Consider the following 20,392-nt stretch of genomic DNA (forward strand, 5'->3'; position numbering starts at 1 on the left):
ATTTAGTGTTTCTATCCTGCCTTTCAAGCTGCATTGCATATAGGGAGAGGTATAGGTGCAAACGTTTCAGATTGCGATATTAAACATAGCTGCATTCTTGCTTCCTGTGTTTGCTCACTTAGAACTATTATCAAGCTCATTTCAAAGTTCAAATGGCCAAGTTCCAAAATAAATTCAGAAGAAGAGGCGCTTCACAGTGGCGTAGCGTGGGTTGTCAGCACCCGGGGCAAGGCAAATAATTTGCGCCCCCTAACCCATGGATTTGCGCCCCCTAACCCCCCAGATGTTGCGCCAGGTGCGGCCGACCCCCCACACCCCCCACGCTACGCCATTGCTCCCATCCTTTCATAGCTGGAGGTGCCGGCGACTCAACCTGGGGGCCTTTTGCAAGGAAAGCAGCGCTCTCCCATGCAGCCACGAACTGTAGTAGACCGGCTCTTTTGAGCAGCAAGGCGGCCTCGGCTGAGGGATGTGGCTGGTCTCTGCAGGGGAAGGAAAGGAAGAGACCGCGGGGTCTTTTTCTTCCTGGCATCCGTCCAAGAAGGAGCGCCTGCCTCTGGTTTAAACCTCGCTCACCAGAAGAGTTGCAGATCCAGCCGGGGCCGCGCGGGCTTTCCTGAGCGGGACAGCAAATGCGGGGGAAAGTCTCCTGAGAGGCGCCCTCCCTGCTCTCAGAATGGCGGGATGATGAGAGGCGCCGTCTAAGGGACAAGAGACCCGGGAAATCCACCTCCCACTGAACTGAGCTGGGGGGGAGGGACTTAATTGAAAAGAGGATTGCAGCTTCCTCGAAGGGAGCCTTTGACCTTGAAGCTTGCTGCTGGCAGGGTGGCTTTTTGCGGTCGCCCCAATTTGGGGCGCAAATACCCGGCGGCTTCGCCCTCAACCCCCGCGAAGATGCGGCTTGGGGGGCGCGCGCGCGTTTCCGCCTGACTCTCTCCCTCGCCCCCTCCCCGGAGCGTTGCAGTGAGAAAGGGAGAGTCTCCCGCTCGGCTGCTGCTGTTTCTCTCCATGTGTCCGCCGCCAGAGGCAGCAGCGTCGGCGGCCGTGCCTGTGTGAGCAAGTCTGGCGGCGGAATGGTGGCGAGGTGCTGCGGCTGCCGCCGGGCCCTGGCGGTGGTGCCTCCCGGCGCGCTCTGCCTGGGCGCGGCGCTCAGCGGGCTCTTCAGCTTCGGCTTCTTGGCCGCGGCCCTGGTGCTACAGCCTGCGCCCGAGGCTCTTCGGAGACTCCGGAGGCGGCGAGCGCGCCCCCTCAGATGTTGCGCCCGGTGCGGCCGGCCCCCCTTGCACCCCCCACGCTACGCCACTGGCGCTTCAGGCACTGACGGTGTTAAGTACTGCTTATAACTAGAGGAGAGTCATGCTTCCACAGTCTGTTACTGCCGTTGGATCTGTTTCTTTGGTAACTGCCCACACTTCAGTGACTATTTACAGACAGCTGCATTAGGGAGCATACTTGGGAATGATATCAGACTAAACCATTACTATCTCAGCATGAATCATTGTTCAAAGTATTGTGCCCAATTGTGCAGCTGGGCTACTCATTAACATTACAGAGAAATGACAAATTATCATCTCTAACAGGAATTACAGGTGATACTGAGAGGGAGGATAGAACCTAACAGGGGAACAATACTGACAATGAACTTCAATGCACAGTGGGAGTTTGTGAGGGAGAAGAAGTGGAACCACCTGAGGGCTCAGACCATGCTGATGCCTCAACTTCCGCTCCCCATGGGGTAGAAAGTAGAGACTGTAGTGCCTGTATAAATTTTATGAAATGAATGAATGAATGAACGAATGAGGGTTTGGCCAGCATCAGTTGTAGTGGCTGGAGCAGAGTGCCCAGTCTTGATCAACAGGCTTTGATCAACAGGCGTTGATCTTTGATCAACTTGCTTGTGAGGAACATTGTCTCCCCCTTGGAGAAGGAGGGAAATACAGCTCAGACACAGCAAAGCATCACACATTTTTGCAAACCACTTAGAGGTTTTATTACAATCAAGTGGTATATCAAAACATATCAATTGTTAAATATATATTTTTTAATAAAAGGAGGGGGACTTCAGGTCCACCTGGGGTTCCAATTTGGGTCCAAGAAACCATTTACTCTAAACTGTGCCCACCTGTCAATTAGGTGACATCACAGTGATGGGCAGGTAATGTCACGTGGTGGGAAACAGTGGAGGCTTGGTTTGGCTGTTGCCCGAGTTCAGTGTTTCCCAACCTTTTTTGGGCAAAGGCACACTTGTTTGATGTAAAAAATCTCGAGGCACACCACCATTACAGCCCCGTGACGTCAGCGCGCAGCGTCACGCCGGGAGGGACGCACGAAAGTGTAAGTTTCAATTTTTTTCCCTCCCCTCCTGTGTAAAGGGGAATGCACTCTGCTAAGTAAAGGCACTTGCCACAGCAGCGTCAACGTCACAGCACCCACCGGCACCCAAGAGAGAAGGGGTCTCAGCAGCCCTTTTGCCAGGAAGAGGAGCAAGAACGAGAGGAGGAAGAGGAAGAGAGTCCCCCCCAAAAAAGCATTCTCCTTTTGATCTTCCTTATTTGCAATTCCTCATTGCAAAACAGCAGTTGATATACAGCTGATTTTTTTGTTATTACAGTCCCCACCCCCTCACCTAGAAAAACACCACCTGTCAATTTTATTATTATCATCATCATCATCATCATCATCATCATCATCATTATTATTATTATTATTATTATTATTATTATTATTATTATTCCCCGCCACTCTGGGAGGCTGAAGCCCTTTAAGGCTTCCTTCTGTCCACTCTCTGTGAATTACCTGCCCGGAGCGGGTTTCTGGGGGGGGGGGGCGCTGCTGCCGGTGTCCTCCCCGTCGAGTCTCGCCTTGCCCGGCGCGTGGCGGCTGCCCTTTCCCACACTCTGCCGGCTGCGCTGCCAAGCCCCGCGGCTCGGCCTGTCAGCGTTACCGGGCTCGGCGGGCGGTAATTCCCGAAGAAAGCCGGCGGCGCTTGAAGAGCTGGCAAGCCCCCATTTGCATGTCTGTTTTCCGCAGCCCTTGGAGAGGATTAAGTTCCCTCCTTCCTGCCGGGGAACCTCCAAGCTTTTGGGTGGGGGGGGGGAGCAGGCAGCAAAGCGAGGCAGGAAGGAGAGCGCGGCTTGGCTCCTCGCCGCCGCCGCCCCGCCTCTCGCCGCCGGACTCGCCCACCTCCCTCCAGGCAACATCTCGCGGCACACTAGTGTGCCGCGGAACAGTGGTTGCGAAACAGTGCCCTAGTTCACTGTGGGAAGCCAGCATGGACAATGATCACATTGAACACATCCTGCTCTGTGTGAGTCTGTGTGAGAGTCTCCTGCAGGGAATGCCTCTGCATACCAGAAGCCTGCAGAAAGCAGGATTGAACTCCCCGTGCAACAGCTGCTGTGTGGGGAGTTGAAATCTGTTCATTATCTCCCTGCACCTGCCAACTCTTAACAGGTGGGCAAAACTATCTATGGGTCAAAGTTTGCCTGCAGGGTGGAAGGAGATAAAAGATCTGGCTTGCCAGGTCAAAAAGGTTCCTCAGGCCTGCCACAGGGCAAGGGGGCTGTTGGGTGGGAAGATTAGAGACAATTGCAGTAGTTAACTGTATGTGTTCCTCTTTCTTTTCTCAGTGACCAGTATGGTTGGAATTTCAAAGGCATACTGCTATTTAATTTTTAAAATATTTAAAATACCAATAATATGATCTGGCAAACTCTGCTTTAAATGGAAATATCCTTCCTTTGGAAATGTTGATGATTTTCAAAAGAACTGATTTTTTAAATATTTTATTTAACAGAATTTATCATCAGCAGTTATATAAAATATAGCATGTGTGTTAAAATTACCTATAAAACCCAGGTGTTAAAAATCAAGCTAATTCAATGTTTTCCAAAATACCGTATTTTTCGCTCTATAACACGCACCTGACCATAACACGCACATCGTTTTTAGAGGAGGAAAACAAGGGAAAAAATATTCTGAATGAAACAGTGGACGTATCATTTTTGTGCTTCATGCTGTGGCCACAGACATGTGATCTGATGGTGAATTTGGGGTGACCCAATGCAAAAATCCTGAGAATCCCTGTGGATCCATGCTTTGTAACCACGTTTTTGCACCATTGCAGCCCCAGGCAACAGTGGGTGCGTGATTTTTTTTGGGGGGGACAGGCTGTAGCCATGGACATGCTATGTGCTCTGATGGTGAATTTTGGCTGACCCAATGCAAAGATCCTGAGGATCCATGTGGATCCATGCTTTGTAACCACGTTTTTGCACCATTGCAGCCCCAGGCAACAGTGGGTGCGTGATTTTTTTGGGGGGGGCAGGCTGTAGCCATGGACATGCTGTGTGCTCTGATGGTGAATTTTGGCTGACCCAATGCAAAGATCCTGAGGATCCATGTGGATCCATGCTTTGTAACCACGTTTTTGCACCATTGCAGCCCCAGGCAACAATGGGTGTGTGATTTTGGAGGGGCAGGCTGTAGCCATGGACATGCTGTGTGCTCTGATGGTGAATTTGGGGTGACCCAATGCAAAGATCCTGAGGATCCATGTGGATCCATGCTTTGTAACCACATTTTAAGTGGGGAGGGAAGGAAAAACACAGAAGGCTAAGAATGCAGGAGAGGGCTATAACGTGAGGAAAGGAAGGCAAAAGTTCCCCCCCACCCACCCACACAAGCCAGCCACTGTTTAAGGATTTCATCCTTTTAAATGGAAGAAAGCATATTTGAATGCTGTGTGTCTCCAAAAACAAAAAGCAGGAAGTCAAATCAGAATTTTAAGCCGAACCTGTAATCTCTCTTCCCTTCACAAACATTGTTCCTCCGGAGCACAGAGAGGATAGAAGGACGGACGCTCTGCTTTCCTCTCTACTTGCCTGGAGGGGAGGGGCTTCCCCTGCTCTTTGTTCCGTTTGAGCAAACACAGCAAGGAAACAGAGAGGGCGGGCAGTAAGACCCTGAGGCAGAATGCAGGAAAGCAGCAACTTCCTGTCTCACGGAGCTCCCTTCTCCCTGAAGCGCGGTTTGATTTTTGCCTTATTTTTCGGCTCCAGCGACCACACATTCGCTGCATAACACGCACAGACATTTCCCCTTCCATTTTAGGAGAAAAAATCTGCGTGTTATAGAGCGAAAAATACGGTAAAACCAGCAATTTAAAAAGCATAAATTGTAAAATAAAATAGCATATTAAAATACATGTAAAATTTACATGTCTGTATAGGCTTAATTAACCAAGAATGGTTTGGTTTATCAGTTTAACTGATGTGCTTACAATGACATTTGCAATTGACATTGTGATGGTAACTGCAAAGGCCAGATAAGAATGTCTTTTTAGCAAACACTCATACATACAAACTTTATGAAGTCTCCCAAGAATCCCAGTTATACTAAACAAACATGTCTTTGCTCTTTGTTTTTACCTTGAAAGCCCTGTTGAGGACGTCCTCTCCTCCTTTGCTTCCTAACAGGTTAACAATCACTTGTTTACCATATTGTTCTTTCATGAGCATTATATGCCTGCAAAAGTAGAAACAGATTGCTTTGGTTTCATAAATATTTGACATGCTCTTGGATGGAATCTACCCTAGTAGATTGTGAAAATGCTTTTTTAAAAAATCGTTTTGAAAAATGCATTGAATTTGCTATAGCTCACAGTTGCCATCTGGTGTCACAGTTGTATACTGCACTTTTCAACATATTCAAAAGATTTTATTTGCAGCTGTATAGCTGAGTCTTATAACTCTTCTTAAAGCACGTGATGAGGAGCAGGGACAGCCTTAAAAACACACACAACTTTCTCTGAGAAGCATTACAATGGACTGGTTCCCTCCTATATCACCTGAGTTGCTCTACCTGTGGGATCTTCATCTATTTCAATAGCTGTTCACCATACTTTGCACACAGCCTTCTGCCATTTACCTGGCTTTGGTAGTTCCTAAGAGGTTGTGCAAATGCAAGAACAGCTTATTATACAGGTGGGGGTGGGGGAAATCTACTAGTCTTCAAAACCAACTGTGCAATAAAGGTAGCAAATGCACAGTTAACTCTTTTTTTTTTTGGTGGCAGATCAAGATATCTTCCTTCAAGGTATTACTAGTGCTACAAAATATCCACCTTTCTAGCACACAAACTGAATTCCCCTCCCTATCCCTGAAAATGAGATTCTTCCCTCAACTGAAGCATCCAGCGCTGTTTGAAGTGTTACAAGGAAAAAACCTAAAATCCTTATTTTATTCCAACTGGGGAGTGGGATGGGTGGGTTTGCAAGCATATGTGTGCAAACTATGCAGGTGCTTGATATGCATGCTGTGTGTGCTGTATGTGTTCATAGTGACGAGTTGCATGTGCGCCAGCTCCAGCCAAACCCAAAACCTACTTCTCATCTGGCCCCACCTGTCACTAGTATGTGTCCCTTTGGGAGATGAGGGTTAGGCTAAAAAAAGGTTTCCTAACCCCAGACCTAAACTCTGATTAAGACAATAATTTCAATAAGCCTAGTAGCGTTACCGTCTTCAGATGTAGCAGCCACAATGCAGACAGCTTCTTTTTCTCCTTAGCGAAACCCCTGACATTTGTCCCTTGCTCCACAGCCAGATGCTGGCATAATGACCAGCAGGAGTTCCTGAGCAAGAGGGAAGTGGACAGCAGCATGCTGACCCCACAGCCAGTATTTGATCCCTTATATATGGTTAGCTCAGCTGGTTAGAGCGTGGTGCTGACGACGCCATGGTTGCAGGTTCGATCCCCATATGGGCCAGCTGCATATCCCTGCACTGCAGGGGTTTGGACTACCCAATCCACAGGATCCCTTCCAACTCTACAATTCTATGAGTCTATGGTTAAGTGTTATGTCTGCACTTGCAGGGATTCAACCAAAAAGCGTCTCATAAAAAGGTGAGTTTTGAAGTGGGATTTGAAAGAAGAAAGATGTGACACCATGAAGATGTTCTGGGAAACCCTGGAATGCAAACAGTAACATCTGATTTTACTCTGTTATCAGCAGCGTCGCAATTAAACCTACTTGTCAAAAGCAGGAGCATTAGCTTCCAGGCCTCTGGTGAGTTTTAGATGATGGGAGCCAACCTAAGTGGATAACAATGAAAATAATAGAAAGCAATAGTTTTAAACATGAGTCACTAGATGTCTCCCTTTTTCATTCAAAGAAAATGTTCCTTTATTATCTCTTAGCAACCACACTGCCACCCCCATATGGCACTCAAAGCACAAATTACACATTTTATTAGCAAACAACACTGACAAATGAATGCAAAATCATATTAACACCCAGTGAATGGCCATGGTTTCACCTTGCCCAGAATCCTCTATCTAACTGATCCTCCAGTTGTCAAAGTGAGTTTCCTTTGGGCCACCAATGAATATAACAGGCATAGCTGCTGAGGGAAACACCACTGTATTCATTGCATTCTTGAATCTGTCCCTAACTCACATTCCAGAGCTCATGTAAGCATCTATTCTGTACATACACAGATATAACTGCTGTCTTAAAGCACAGACCATGCCTGAACCACTGCAATTAAAAAATAAACAAGCAGAAAGTGTTGTCTTTAGCTAGCCAGGTTCAATTGTTTTAAAGGAGAAATAATCAGCTTATAAAAAGTATTTGAGCTTACAAAAACAAACAGGTCCAGTTTTGAATAATCAATATTTTTAAAAATATACATATTAAGTTTCAGGTTAACAGCTTTTTTGTATAAACCAGACCATATGATCTTCCAGAGTGATATAGAGATGGAGCCATTCATGATTCAAATATAGGAGTTATTCTCTAAAAACAGTTTTGATGCAATCTGTAGGCACCCATTTCAGGTTGTGGCTGACAAAACTGCTTTTGGCGCCTCCCTTTGTCATAGCCAATAGTGCTAGACAGTGGCCTTTATAAGAAGCACTGAATCACAGCACACAAGTTTTGTTTTTTTAAAAAAACACAACCTCAAATCTCAGTACCTTGAATATTAATGTCTCCAATGTTGGCATAGCAACTTTCAAAGTTACCTTAACCACAGCATCAGGCCTCTTTGACATCTCAGGGGCTGTAAGATAGATCACGTCTCTCTCTACAAGGTCAGAGACAGAGCACCAATAACTGGAGAGGGAGATGGGTACTTCCTCCCTGCAACTGGAACCTTGGATGTCCTGGCCCAGTTGATGCCAAAACTCTAACCATTAGTAGGGCCAAAAGGAGGTATGCCAAGGGAGGACCAGGAAGCAGCTTAGATTCAAAGACATCACATCCAGAACCAGGGGGAAAGACAGACATGTTCAGCAGCCCCTCAAACTCTTTATCTTCTTCCCATTATTCCCAGTGGGAAGGAAGCTCTTAAATAATAACTAATCAAAGTGCAAAAAAGGATGGATAACATTCCTCTGTTCTTGCGTCTGCCTTGATGCTTGGTAGGGCATTGGATATGGTGGTTAAACTGCCTTCAATCCCTCCTCTTGCCTTGAGATTGCAGCCTTAGTGGTTTTTGCTACTTACCTGTAGCCCAGGTTGCTCCCAAAATAGTGGAACTGAGCCTCTGATTTGAACAAAGGAAGAAACATCATTGTCCAAATAGATAGTCTACAGAAACAAAAGAGATAAAGCATATTCAGATCAATGCATTTTTTTGGCCATTTCTCAACTATGTGTATGACTATATTGATTGAAATGCAAAGCTAGATATCACTTCAGCTTGAATGTGAGGTATCTTCAGGTTTTGTTTTTTTAAAAAAATGGCAAAAATACATGGGAAATAAGACATCTATTTGGACCAAAGAAAAGAATATGTGCTATTTAGACAACTGGACAAATTTGAACAGCTAACCTGCTGTTGATATGACAAGTATGAATCTGGGATGGCCAGTCTTTCAACATTAGGGTTTATGTATGTTTAATAGTTGGATGAATGAGAAAGCTTTGGCTGAGGAAGATTTTCAAATCCTTGCAGACTGAAATACAGGAATTTCACTGGCTGCAATGCCCTCTTATATGCGAATACTAAAGATACATGAGTCCTAAGGTTAAAAGGCTAGTTATTCTAAAATTTAATATAGATTATTATTTTTAAAAATATTAGCTACCCCTGATACATACATGCAGGCACAATCTCTCTCTCTCCCGCTCCCCCGCCCCATCCCCGGAAATGTCACACATATTAGGACCACTCTTGGGTAGTGGTAAGTGGATGTATTAGCTTCACTTACAACACTTACTAATTTTTGTTAATCACACATTGTGCCTTGGCAACATGTTAAGTAACAAAAAGTCTGAGGACCATCAGGGAAACAAAATAGTTGGGCTGACTAACTTGGTATTCATCTCCTTTCCCAAGATGAATTCACTATTTTCCTTCCCCTCCCTAACCACTTTTATTTTTGTGATGATCTGTAAAAAAATTTTTTATCTCAGAACAAACAGTATCACCAATACTTATTTATTTACCGCATTTATACCCTGCCCTTTCTCCAGGGAGTTCAGGCAGTGTACACACTTCTCCATGTTATCCTAACAACAGCCCTGTAAGGGAGGTGACGGCTGAGAGATTCTGACAGATCCAAGGTCACTTGGCGGCCTTCACCACACTGGATGGATGGGTGGATGGATGGCTGTGAGTGCCTGTGTCTTTGCCTCCCCCAGTACCCATATCCAATTTTAGGCCAGCTAAAAGCAGAGATGAAGGCATGGCCCTGGAAAGAGTAGCACAATGGCAAACTTAACAGCGTTGGCCTATATTTAGCAATTAAATCCTGGCCCGTTTCCACCTGCGATATATAATAGTGGTGTCATTGTTCATCACAAAGAGCTTTCAGCAAAGGAAGGGTATCAGACAAGTCACCCAAGAGCCTTCTTTTATAAGCACGCTGCATTGCTCAGGATGAAGGCAGACAGCTGGATCAGCACCAATGCCCGCAGTGGAAATGTGAACACAAGGACCATCACTGGTTTGAACAGTATAACTGCACTTAATTAATGGACTTCATGAATATGGTGGATGCCAGAGTGCTCATGATGGGCAAGTCCCATCCCATCAAGGGAATTTTCTATTTCATTCCTTTTAATAAGGATACTATGAGAAAATGCCCAGGACCACACACAGGTTTGTGCTCTGTTCTGACCACTGAAGCAGCTCCAAATATTACAACGGCTGCTGTAATCCTGGCGGCTGCTGAAGCAGCATTTCCCCACAGCAGATCTGTAACATGTGCACATCATGTACAAGTGAACACCCGTCTTTGGCACACTTTAAATGCCATTTTTAAAAGTGATGGGAAAGGTAGAAATGGCTAAATCAAACACTTCTTTGGGCACATGAATCACACTGAACAAACTAAATGCCTTAAGTGGAAGCAGGGGGGAGAAAGGGAGGGGAATATGAATTAATTTATATTTTTCTGTAAGAAATCCCACAAAGAGAATCCCATTCTTCCCCTGTGTCATATGCCACAGAAGGAAAACTTTAGGCTCTTTCTGGAGATATGAAAAAGAATGTGAAAGAATCTACCAATGGATCTGGAAGCTGCTTGCCTTAGGAGGCTGCTAGGTCTATTTGCTCAGTATTGTCAACACTATCTAGCAGGTGCTCTCCAGGGTTTTCAGACAAGAGAGCCAGTGTGGTGTAGTGGATAAGAGCGGTAGTCTCGTAATCTGGGGAACCGGGTTCGAGTCTCCGCTCCTCCACATGCAGCTGCTGGGTGACCTTGGACTAGTCACATTTCTTTGAAGTCTCTCAGCCCCACTCACCTGACAGAGTGTTTGTTGTGGGGGAGGAAGGGAAAGGAGAATGTCAGCTGCTTTGAGACTCCTTCGGGTAGTGATAACGCAGGATATCAAATCCAAAACTCCAAGAGTCTTTCCCAGCAAATCCTACCTAGAGATGCCAGAGATGGAACCTGGGTCTTTCAGCATGCAAACCAAGTGCCCTACTGCAGTACCCTGAGTGGGAAAATGGCACTCTTCCCCAGCAGCGTAGCTAGCCGCTCGGGTGCCTGGTGCAGGGGCATGTCCTGGAGCCGGGGGTGGGATGATCTGCCCATGGGGGTGGGGTGAGCCTCTCCAACGCCTCCCCCTCAGCTGTAGGGCAGCTGAGGGAGAGGCAGTAGGCAGATGCAAGCCCCGTGCTGCCGTTTCAGGCAGCGCAGAACCTGCAGGCGCCTAAGCCACCACGTCACTCTTAAATAATGTCGTGAGCCCATTTTTAAAAAACCTCATTTTGTCACACACACCCCTCATTGATGACACCCAGGGCAGACCACACCCCCAGCACCCCCTTCCTCTGCCACTGCTCTTCCCTCTCCCCCCCCCCACCCCCAGCAGCCCCAATTTCATATGACCTGCACACTGGTTGTCAAATGCCTCCCCACCCTAACTTATTTCAGTTCTCAGTTTTGTGTGTTCCTGCTAGTTTTATCAGGCTTGTAAACTAAAATGGCCAAATAAGTTAAAACGTTAAGTGTTGGCTTCAGTTTAGAAAGCAAAAAGACTTGAAATTGGTTTGTTTTCTTTTCTTCGCCTCTTGCAGTGAGTCATTTCCAGCCACCAAAAAAAAAAGGGGGGGGGGAGAGATGACTCATAGCCAAGCTGAAATGCCAGAAGGCTAACTCAGTGGGAGACAAAGGAATACCATTTATGTATAAAAGAGCTGCCTGGAGATAAAGCTAATTGTTTCTTTCTCTCCTGAAACCAGGGGAAAATGTCAGAACTAATGCAATGTAAAGGGGTCAGAGAGCCTTCCCTCAGCATCCAGGTTCCTGGGGTGCCATTTATTCATGAAAGAGAAGAGCCAGCATGTCATTATGAAGCAAGTGGAAACAATTTTTTCTCCACTGAATTAGAAGCAGCCAAGTTATTACTTCATCACTGATTATCCAGTAGTCTGCTAAGAAAGCAGGAGAGATTTTCCTCCTAGGCTTGTGCATTCCAAACTGGACTGGATTTCAGCCATTCTGAGGTGCAGCCCTGTTTGGAAAGAGTGCAGCGGCTGCGAGTGATGCATATATAAGTGAATGAGAAAGAGGCTGGGGGGGGGGGAGGTGGTGACTTCACCCAATGCCTTTTTTGCTAGTTCCAGAGAGAACGATTCTCGCTAACTCTATCTAGCTTCCTTCTCTCAGCTTAATATTTAGGGCATGTTTTGGGTGTGTTTTAAGCCAGAATGCCAACTATCGCTACCACATGGATACATGCCACTTTCCAATATCAGCATTAGAACAAGCGTTTCTGCCGACTCTTTAGGTGACCTGATAAGACTGATAAGGGTGACCCATACCTTTCCCAGATCTACGTTTACAAGAGGATAGCAAGTGCAGATTTATTTTTCTTCTGGGTCTGCATAAATAACAATCTCATACCTATCAACTATCACTCTCTGCCAAGGAAGTGGGGCAAGCAGTAATGTGAGCATACTCTAATAGTCACTGCCCCATGTGCAGATGAGAGCTTCACTAGTAGAGGTTCTGGGGAGAGTCAAAGGATGGGAAACAAAAAAAGTAAACAAAAAAGTTAATGCAAAAACAATGTAAATATGTGGCTAGAAATGGGGGGGGGGATGACCTCACTGCATTGTAATCTGTTTATATGAATACCCCCCTAGACAATATGGAGCCAATTATCATGTTTTGATAGCCTAGTTCCAGAATGACCACATGATTAAGTCCCCAGTTGCAAGAGATTCAATATCTTCACTTCTTCCAAAATTTAAGTCATGTCATTCCTGTAGCAGTGATCCAGGTTAAAAATGGTGCTCATTACTATTTATAAAGTAAAATTTATATTCCATATTAAAGTGACTGAATGAAGTTCCATGGAACAAAAATACAGAACTCCATTATTCACTCAAGTGCACTGAGCAGCAAAGGCATAATCACTCCTTTTTCTCCATGCCCTTTTTCCAGTTTCAAATATCTCCGAACATAAATATAAGGATAAATTGAATCTATAAAGAAAGCAATGCTTTCCAGCAGTGGTGGGGAACCTCTGGCCTGCAGACCTTATTAAGACTGGCAGGCCTATGCATTTGGCCTGCAAGGCCATTTTGGTCAAGCCATGCCCACCTGCCCTACATATATATGGCATCAGGTGCGGAGCAGGTTAAGATGCAGCTCTATGCTGATTGCAAAGCCTTGTGCCCTTGCAAGTGTGTCTGTGAAGTGTCAGTGTTTGCAAAGGTACAGTTTTGTAGGCTCTGCCAATAAGCTGGCAGAGCTTGAAAACAGTATGCCTTTCCCCACATGATTTCATTTCAAACCATGTGGGCAAAGGAAAATGCTTCAGGTGATGTCATGGTGACATCAGGTAAATGACAGGTGAATGGTCCACAGGGGACAGGTCACTGCAGCATCCAGTCCCCCACCCCACCCCACAGCAAACTGGAAATGATTCTCCATCCCTGCTCGACAATCATTCTCAAGCTTCAGCAAACAATTGCTAATCCTTTTGGTCTGTCCTCAATTGTCCAACATTGAGCTTCTTTGCATGGCCTTGGCTTCAACTATTACGAGAGAGGGAGAAAAATGCAATTGATAGCTGCCAACAGCCTTATCCTTCATGAGGATGCTTAGCCCTCAAGGCTAATACAATGGCGAGTTGGACAATGAACATGAGAAATCCCTTGCAGAAATCCAACGCTTCTATACAATTTTTAACCCCTGAAGAGAAGTGCAGGTGTTCTTGCAATGTGACAATAGTGATGCCCAACAGTATGCAAGCTATATTTCAGTCACTGTATCCCAGGCAACAGGAGTCTTAACGCTGAAAATCATTGTCAGCTCCCTTCCTCCTACTCTGCTCCAGGCCTCAAATTATCTTAGCATCATATAAGCAGTGTTTTTATTTGACTTGTGTTATTTGAACATTAGCATGCACAGAAGAAATCATGTTCGCTACATAACTAAAAAAAGAGAGAAGATAATAATGCCAAGAGCCCCATAATATTACCAAGGCTGAGAGCCAGGCAGGTGTGGAGGTTAGAGTGTTGGACTAGGACCTGAGAGACCAGGGGCTGAATCTGCACTCGGGCATGAAGCTCACTGGGTGACCTTGGGGGAGCCGCAATGTCTCAGCCCAGCCCAGCTCACAGGGTTGTTGCAAGGATAAAATAGGGAGGGGAAAGAACCATGTATGTCACCTTGAGCTCCTGGGGGAAAAGGTGGGATACAGATGTAGGGAATAATAAATAACTAAAACTGTCTGGAAAAAATAAAAGCTACTGCAATGTACATGCAGCCTGCAACCCATAAGTCAGGCACTAGTAGAACAAGATTCCATGCGCTCTTTTTCCTTTTTGCAAAATGATTAAGTATGTTGCATGAATATAGGTACAGTTTGCCTTTTAGATGCAAGCATTTGAATAAAAAGCTGTTTATAATGCCAGTAAGGTCTATAAAATCAGCACGTTGTGATTAAAGTTATCACCTGTCCTTTTGAGTAGAGAGACATACAAAATGACATGTTAGCTCCTCATCCATCATAACAAGAAAGCCATTCCTCACAAAAGAATGTATTTCTTGGCCATTAGAAATAAAATGGTATGGTGCTGCCAGTCCTTTCTGTTCTGCTTTCTTGCATTGTTTGTTGAAAGGCTTTTCATAGACCACAAGACCAACAAACATAGGTGCCATTTGGATCTCAAGGTTGTGGGTTTAAGCATTGCAGGGGCTTGGACTAGATGACCCTCACGGTCCCCTCCAACTCTACAATTCTATGATTCTATTATAATTCTTCAGTTTCCATAACGATGCTAAGGAAATGTCCATTATCCTTCCCAGTTTTCCTCTTTAAGACAGTAGGTGCATGAGCATCACTCGACAGCTTCATTTTTAGTGGGTAGCATTTCAATCCTGGATCAGCAAACACTACCCCTTGCCAGAGTTACCCAACAGTGCATTTTCTCTTACTTAGCCCCCCCCCCCCCGAAACAACTATCCATCTTCTAGCACACTGCATACCACAGCATCATTTCTTATGCAGATGGTATCTCAATAGCTAGATACCAAAAGGAACATTTGGACAGAGCTTAAGTATAAGCTAACTAGAGATCTGTCCTCCCTGACACACTACCCCAGTTTGGATGCAATGAAAATCTCTAGTTAGTCTAAACAGGAAGTGTCTGTTTCTAATCCTCTCCTCATGGCCACGCCAGAGGAGGGAAGAAGAGAAGAGGTTTGCTACTGCTCATGCATGTACTGTTAAAACATGGTTTGGTATTATTATGTGCAAAATAGGCCTCTCAGTTACACTGTGAAAACAAGGCCCCAACAGCAAAGTATTTCAAATCATTAGCTTAATGAGACAGATTATAATGATGGCGGTGGTGATGATAATTCCTTCTTTAGCTGTAAGAGGAAATAATGCTGCCAAAGAATTAGATATATGTATAGAAGGCAGGGCCATCAATACTTCTTAGCCAGCATGCTAACCCCCAATGCTCAGGGGTGTGACTAAAGATAGGCTTACACTTTTGCCCTCTTGCACTGTGCTGTCACTGAAGAATGCAGGGATCCAGTCACAGGAAAAAGGGTTAGTTGAACCAACTGCCTGGTAGTTATGGTGACAAACATTACACTCTTGATGACAGGAATTCATGATTTATTTTTGTTTTAAAGCAGAAGAAAGGATAATGGAGAAGAGACTGACACAAAAGCAATATATGATCATTTCAAAATCAAACCCTGCTCCATAATTTTTTAAAAAATAAATTGCCTTTTACGATACCATAAGAAAATGGTTAAAATATGTCGTAAAATACGCTTTACATTTCGGGGTGGATTGGTGTTAGTGTCCTTGTGAACACAAATAAACTCACATTTCCCTTTACCTGTGCATGAGATGTTTGGTATGGACTATTAAAGCTTCAGGAAAGAATCTCTGATTAGAAACTAGTCCAGCCTACAATCCTTATGGAGAAAGTGTGTGATAATGAACAAGAAGAATTTATTTTGCTTCTATTCTTCCCCACTCAGGGATTTTTTTTAATGTACTGAAAAATCACACTCCCACCCCCCAACCGCAGAATACACAAGTTCTCAACTGTAAATCAAATGTGGGGAGGGGGGGAATGCAAGCTCCAAGCCAAACGAATTGAAGAGGAGGGAATGGAGTGGGTGTATTCTTCTGTAGACATGTGTAATGAACAAAAAGGAAAAAAAGCAGAGTTAATGAACATACTGTGGGCGGTTAGACACTACTTCTGAAAAGCGCTTGCTAGCTTCTCTCATGTCACTTGTCACTGTGAAAGATGTCATCCTGATCCCTCAACTGCCACCCCACTTTGTGTAAATGCAATCAATTATTTAGAGACATGGGATCCAGTCCTTACCTGCTCCGTCTCAGCAAAGTTAGAAACGTGGCCATCATCATTGACTCCTCGTATGTGAAACCGGGCACCAGCTCTCTCGCAGCTGATCCGGGAGATGAGACAGGCCTTTGCCTTCTTGTGAGAAGCATACAGAGTGCGAATGTCCACCACACCACAGATCACTTTTAACAGCCAATCAGAGCAATTCACCTGGTAGTGTTTAAAGGGTACATGCAGTAGCTGGTTCCTGCAAGATTCAATAATAATCACTCACTAGGTGTACTATATATTATTAACAAAGCTAACTTTAAAGTATTATCCCTTGGCAAGGTTTATTTGAGTTCAAGCCACTGGAAGGATTCCAGTCTTGCTTGCTTCTTGCCAGAAAGCCAATATTACAGTGAAGATAAACCTTGGAAAATATTCTGTTAAGGTAGCAACTCATAGAACCACAGACATTTTAATAGGAGGATTTCACAGTTCAGGTTGTGACCTGAAAAACTGCAGTGCAGGTTCAATAGTTTTTAGTCATGAAATCCTTGTTTGCAATCAAATCTGGAAAAAATAAAAGGTAGTGCAACTTTACCACACAATATAGGCAATAATACTTTTGTGACACCAAAGTATTATTACCTATATTGTGTGGTAAAGCTGCATAGCTTGTGACCAACCAAGCTGAATTCAGCCCATCAGATATTTTGGCCTTGAAATATCCTGTTTTTACTGTTGTAGTCAGGCAGAATCTCCCCATGCCCTGGGCTTACAATTACTATATTAATACATGTAATCTTCCGGGATCATAAATATTAAAAAACTTTGGGCTGTATCCAGTTGTGGTTTTACCTTAATGGAAATGACTTCTGCTCTTGCAGATGGATGCACCCAGTTTTTGCCAACCCCTCTAACACACTTAAAGGTAAAGGTAAAGGGACCCCTGACCATTAGGTCCAGTCGTGACCGACTCTGGAGTTGCAGCGCTAATCTCGCTTTATTGGCCGAGGGAGCCGGCATACAGCTTCCAGGTCATGTGGCCAGCATGACTAAGCCGCTTCTGGCGAATCAGAGCAGCGCACGGAAACGCTGTTTACCTTCCCGCCGGTAAAGTACCTTCTACTTGCACTTTGTCGTGCTTTTGAACTGCTAGGTTGGCAGGAGCAGGGACCGAACAACGGGAGCTCACCCTGTCGCGGGGATTCGAACCGCCAACCTTCTCATCAGCAAGTCCTAGGCTCTGGTTTAACCCACAGCGCCACCCGCATCCCAAGATCTAACATACTTACATCTCCCTAAAAGCTGCTCCTCAGGATCATGGGATCCTCCAGAACAGAATGGGACAAAGCAGTAGGAAAGGCAGTAAAAACTGGGTGTCTGGCCTTGCAGGAACAGAAGTACATTTTGCTAAGACAAACAAAAGATACAACTCAAAAAGTCTACAGCTACTACTGAAAGGAAATATAACCGGTAAAGGCAATATAGTGACTTCTGCATGTGACTATATTTAATATTCCATACTGTTTGTCTGGCAATATGAATATATATTATCAGTCAGACTAATTCATTAAATACAATTTCCTTTGACTAAAGTCAGCAGTTTTCTGTGAAAGTATATTCTGTACTGATATCACTCTTGCAAGCCATTTGCATCCCAAAATGCCACCACATGATGTAGATAGTGGACACAATCCAGGTAAAAGTTACATGCTTTTAAAAAGTCCCACTGATTTCAATTAAGTATATAACTTAAATCTCTCCCATTTAAACCAGTGGGACTTTTGGCCAAATTGTGTCAAATGCATTTAGGAGAACTAAGTCAAGAAAAATTACACAAAATCTGTTTTGAATATATTTAGGTCTATTAATCAACCTGCCAAAAGTTGATTAGATGAGCCCTGATGGAACAGACTGGACTTCCCCACCCTTGTACCCTCCAGGTGTTTTGGACTCACCTCAGCACCAGCCAGCATGTGCAAAAGCATGGGATGAGGGGAGTTGCAGTCCAAAATATCTAGAGAGCACCAGATTGGGAAACGCTGGATCAGACCAAATAGCTATCTTGCTCAGGATCCTGCTTCCCACAGCAGTCCTACTGGGTCTCAGAGAAGCCCAGAAGTGGGTCATGGAAACACCAGAATCGGTACACCTCTGAACCCAGTTGCTGGGGATCACAAATGGGAGAGTGCTCTTGGGTTCATGGTTTCATTGCAGGCTTCCCATTGGCATTTGGTTGTCCAATGTGAGAATGCGATGCTGGACGTGATAGCTCTTTGGTCTGATGCAGCAGAGCTGTCCTGATGCTCTTATTGGCATAATGGAACCCTGAAGGCCACATGGAGAGTGCCATATACAGAAGTAATTATGATGGTGCATTCAGCTGTCATGACTAGTTCCCAGGAGAATGTTCACACGATCTATTGCCCACCTTCACTTTGTGACTATGTGTCAAGCATAACTGGTCAAGAAACATAATAGCTAAGTATCCCAAAAGCCTTTAACAAGTTCAGAACTGCAGTATCATCTACAGTACACGCACAACAACAAGAACAACAAAGCTTTGGCCAAAATAGCTTGGTGCCGGGGCATTTAAAACTTAGTTAGATAAATAATTCATGCAGGCTTACATTGACATAGGTCTGCCCCATCATCCCAATTCAATTATTTTTCACTGGGCTTTGTATTTACCTTCAATGGGCTGCAAGAGGAGTATCATGCACAGAAGCAGCTGCTAACTTTCATTTTGCTTGGTATCATTATCACTGCATACATTATGCAGAAGTTGCCATTTATTATTTAAAATGTTGAAAATAAAATGTATTGATCTTCTCTATTTAACAAAAAAAAATTAAATTTGAACACTGTACAAGTTGCAGGTACTTGGGATTTGCTTAAAGTGAGGTGCAAACATTCAGAAATAGTTGCTTCACAAATATTTAGGCATCCAGGATTGGTTCACATACACAGCAGGGCCCAAGGGCAAATCTCAGGCTCACAAACTCTGATTCACATGAAAGGTTCCATTCACCAAGGGGAGGGGAAGCACGTGAGCCTGCAATTCACTATTGTGCCCTGCCGCTTACAGAGCCAATGTGGTGTAGTGATTAACGTGTTGGACTAGGACCTGGGAGAACAGGTTTCAAATCCCCACCCGGCCATGAAGTTCACTTGGTGGCCTTGGGCCAGTCATTGCCTCTTGGTCTAACTTTCCTCATAGGGTTGTAATGGGGATTAAATGATGAGGGGGAAGAAACATCTACAACACCTTGAGTTCCCTGGAGAAAAAAGTGGGATGTAAATGCAATAATAAATTTAACAACCCAGCACACCTGAGCTATGTGTGAACCAGCACTTAAAGCCTTGTATACATTGGCAATCCAATCCAATAAAAGTTTCACTACATTTACTGGGAATTATTCTCATATGTATTATATTTAGAAATATGACATTTTTCCTTCCACAAAAGGACACTCTCTAGCTATAATAGCAATGCATTTATTGCTATGCTTTAGAAGATCCCAAAAAGATTCCAGTCCTTCATGAAGCAGAAATCCACATGGATTTGAAGCCTATGACATATTAGCTAAGGACTGATCAAATATAGGATGTAACATATTGCACTTACCAGAAGAAAGAGTTTGCAATTCCATAGTTGTTATCACCCTGTTTTTGGGCTCGGACAGTGATATCAAAGTTTGACCCTGCATTTGGCCAAGAAAAATAAAACACCCCTGAATTAAGAATTTTCTTCAAGGCAGAAACACGATCTTCCTCCTTAGTTTCTTCCTGGAGAGGACAGAATTCTGTTGTCGTGATTCTGTAAACTTCAGCATCAAGTATTTTCCCCACTGATGCACAGCCTGTCACAAGGACCAGAAAATGTAGGGTGGTGTTGCCTAGAAAATGACAGGCACATTAGAATTACATGGGAATACAAATGCTTATTCCATTCTAGACCTTTTCTGTAAAGGCAGCCTGTCAATACAGTGGTACCTCAGGTTACAGACGCTTCAGGTTACAGACGCTTCAGGTTACAGACTCCGCTAACCCATAAATAGTACCTCGGGTTAAGAACTTTGCTTCAGGATGAGAATAGA

At 44.5% G+C, this 20,392-nt stretch overlaps 1 protein-coding gene and 1 long non-coding RNA gene across 2 annotated transcripts in view; one reads left to right on the top strand and one right to left on the bottom strand.

Annotated features, from left to right (window-relative positions):
- Positions 1–20,392, bottom strand: part of SYNJ2 (synaptojanin 2) — a 55,502-nt gene that overhangs the window by 24,086 nt on the left and 11,024 nt on the right. Inside the window, exons 3-7 of the mRNA XM_082217128.1 lie at positions 19,921–20,191; positions 16,326–16,551; positions 8,510–8,593; positions 7,034–7,095; positions 5,433–5,529 (exon numbers count right to left, since the gene is read on the bottom strand). Coding sequence (XP_082073254.1) covers positions 5,433–5,529; positions 7,034–7,095; positions 8,510–8,593; positions 16,326–16,551; positions 19,921–20,191 — 740 coding nt within the window. The remainder of the gene's footprint in view (positions 1–5,432; positions 5,530–7,033; positions 7,096–8,509; positions 8,594–16,325; positions 16,552–19,920; positions 20,192–20,392) is intronic.
- LOC309529285 lies at positions 3,254–11,661 on the top strand. The gene is made up of 3 exons (XR_014218153.1): positions 3,254–3,456; positions 6,877–7,069; positions 11,532–11,661. It is a non-coding gene; the product is annotated as an uncharacterized lncRNA (long non-coding RNA).

This window comes from Podarcis vaucheri (genome assembly GCF_965113315.1).
Source record: "Podarcis vaucheri genome assembly, chromosome: 3".
In the NCBI taxonomy this organism is placed as follows: Eukaryota; Metazoa; Chordata; class Lepidosauria; order Squamata; family Lacertidae; genus Podarcis; species Podarcis vaucheri.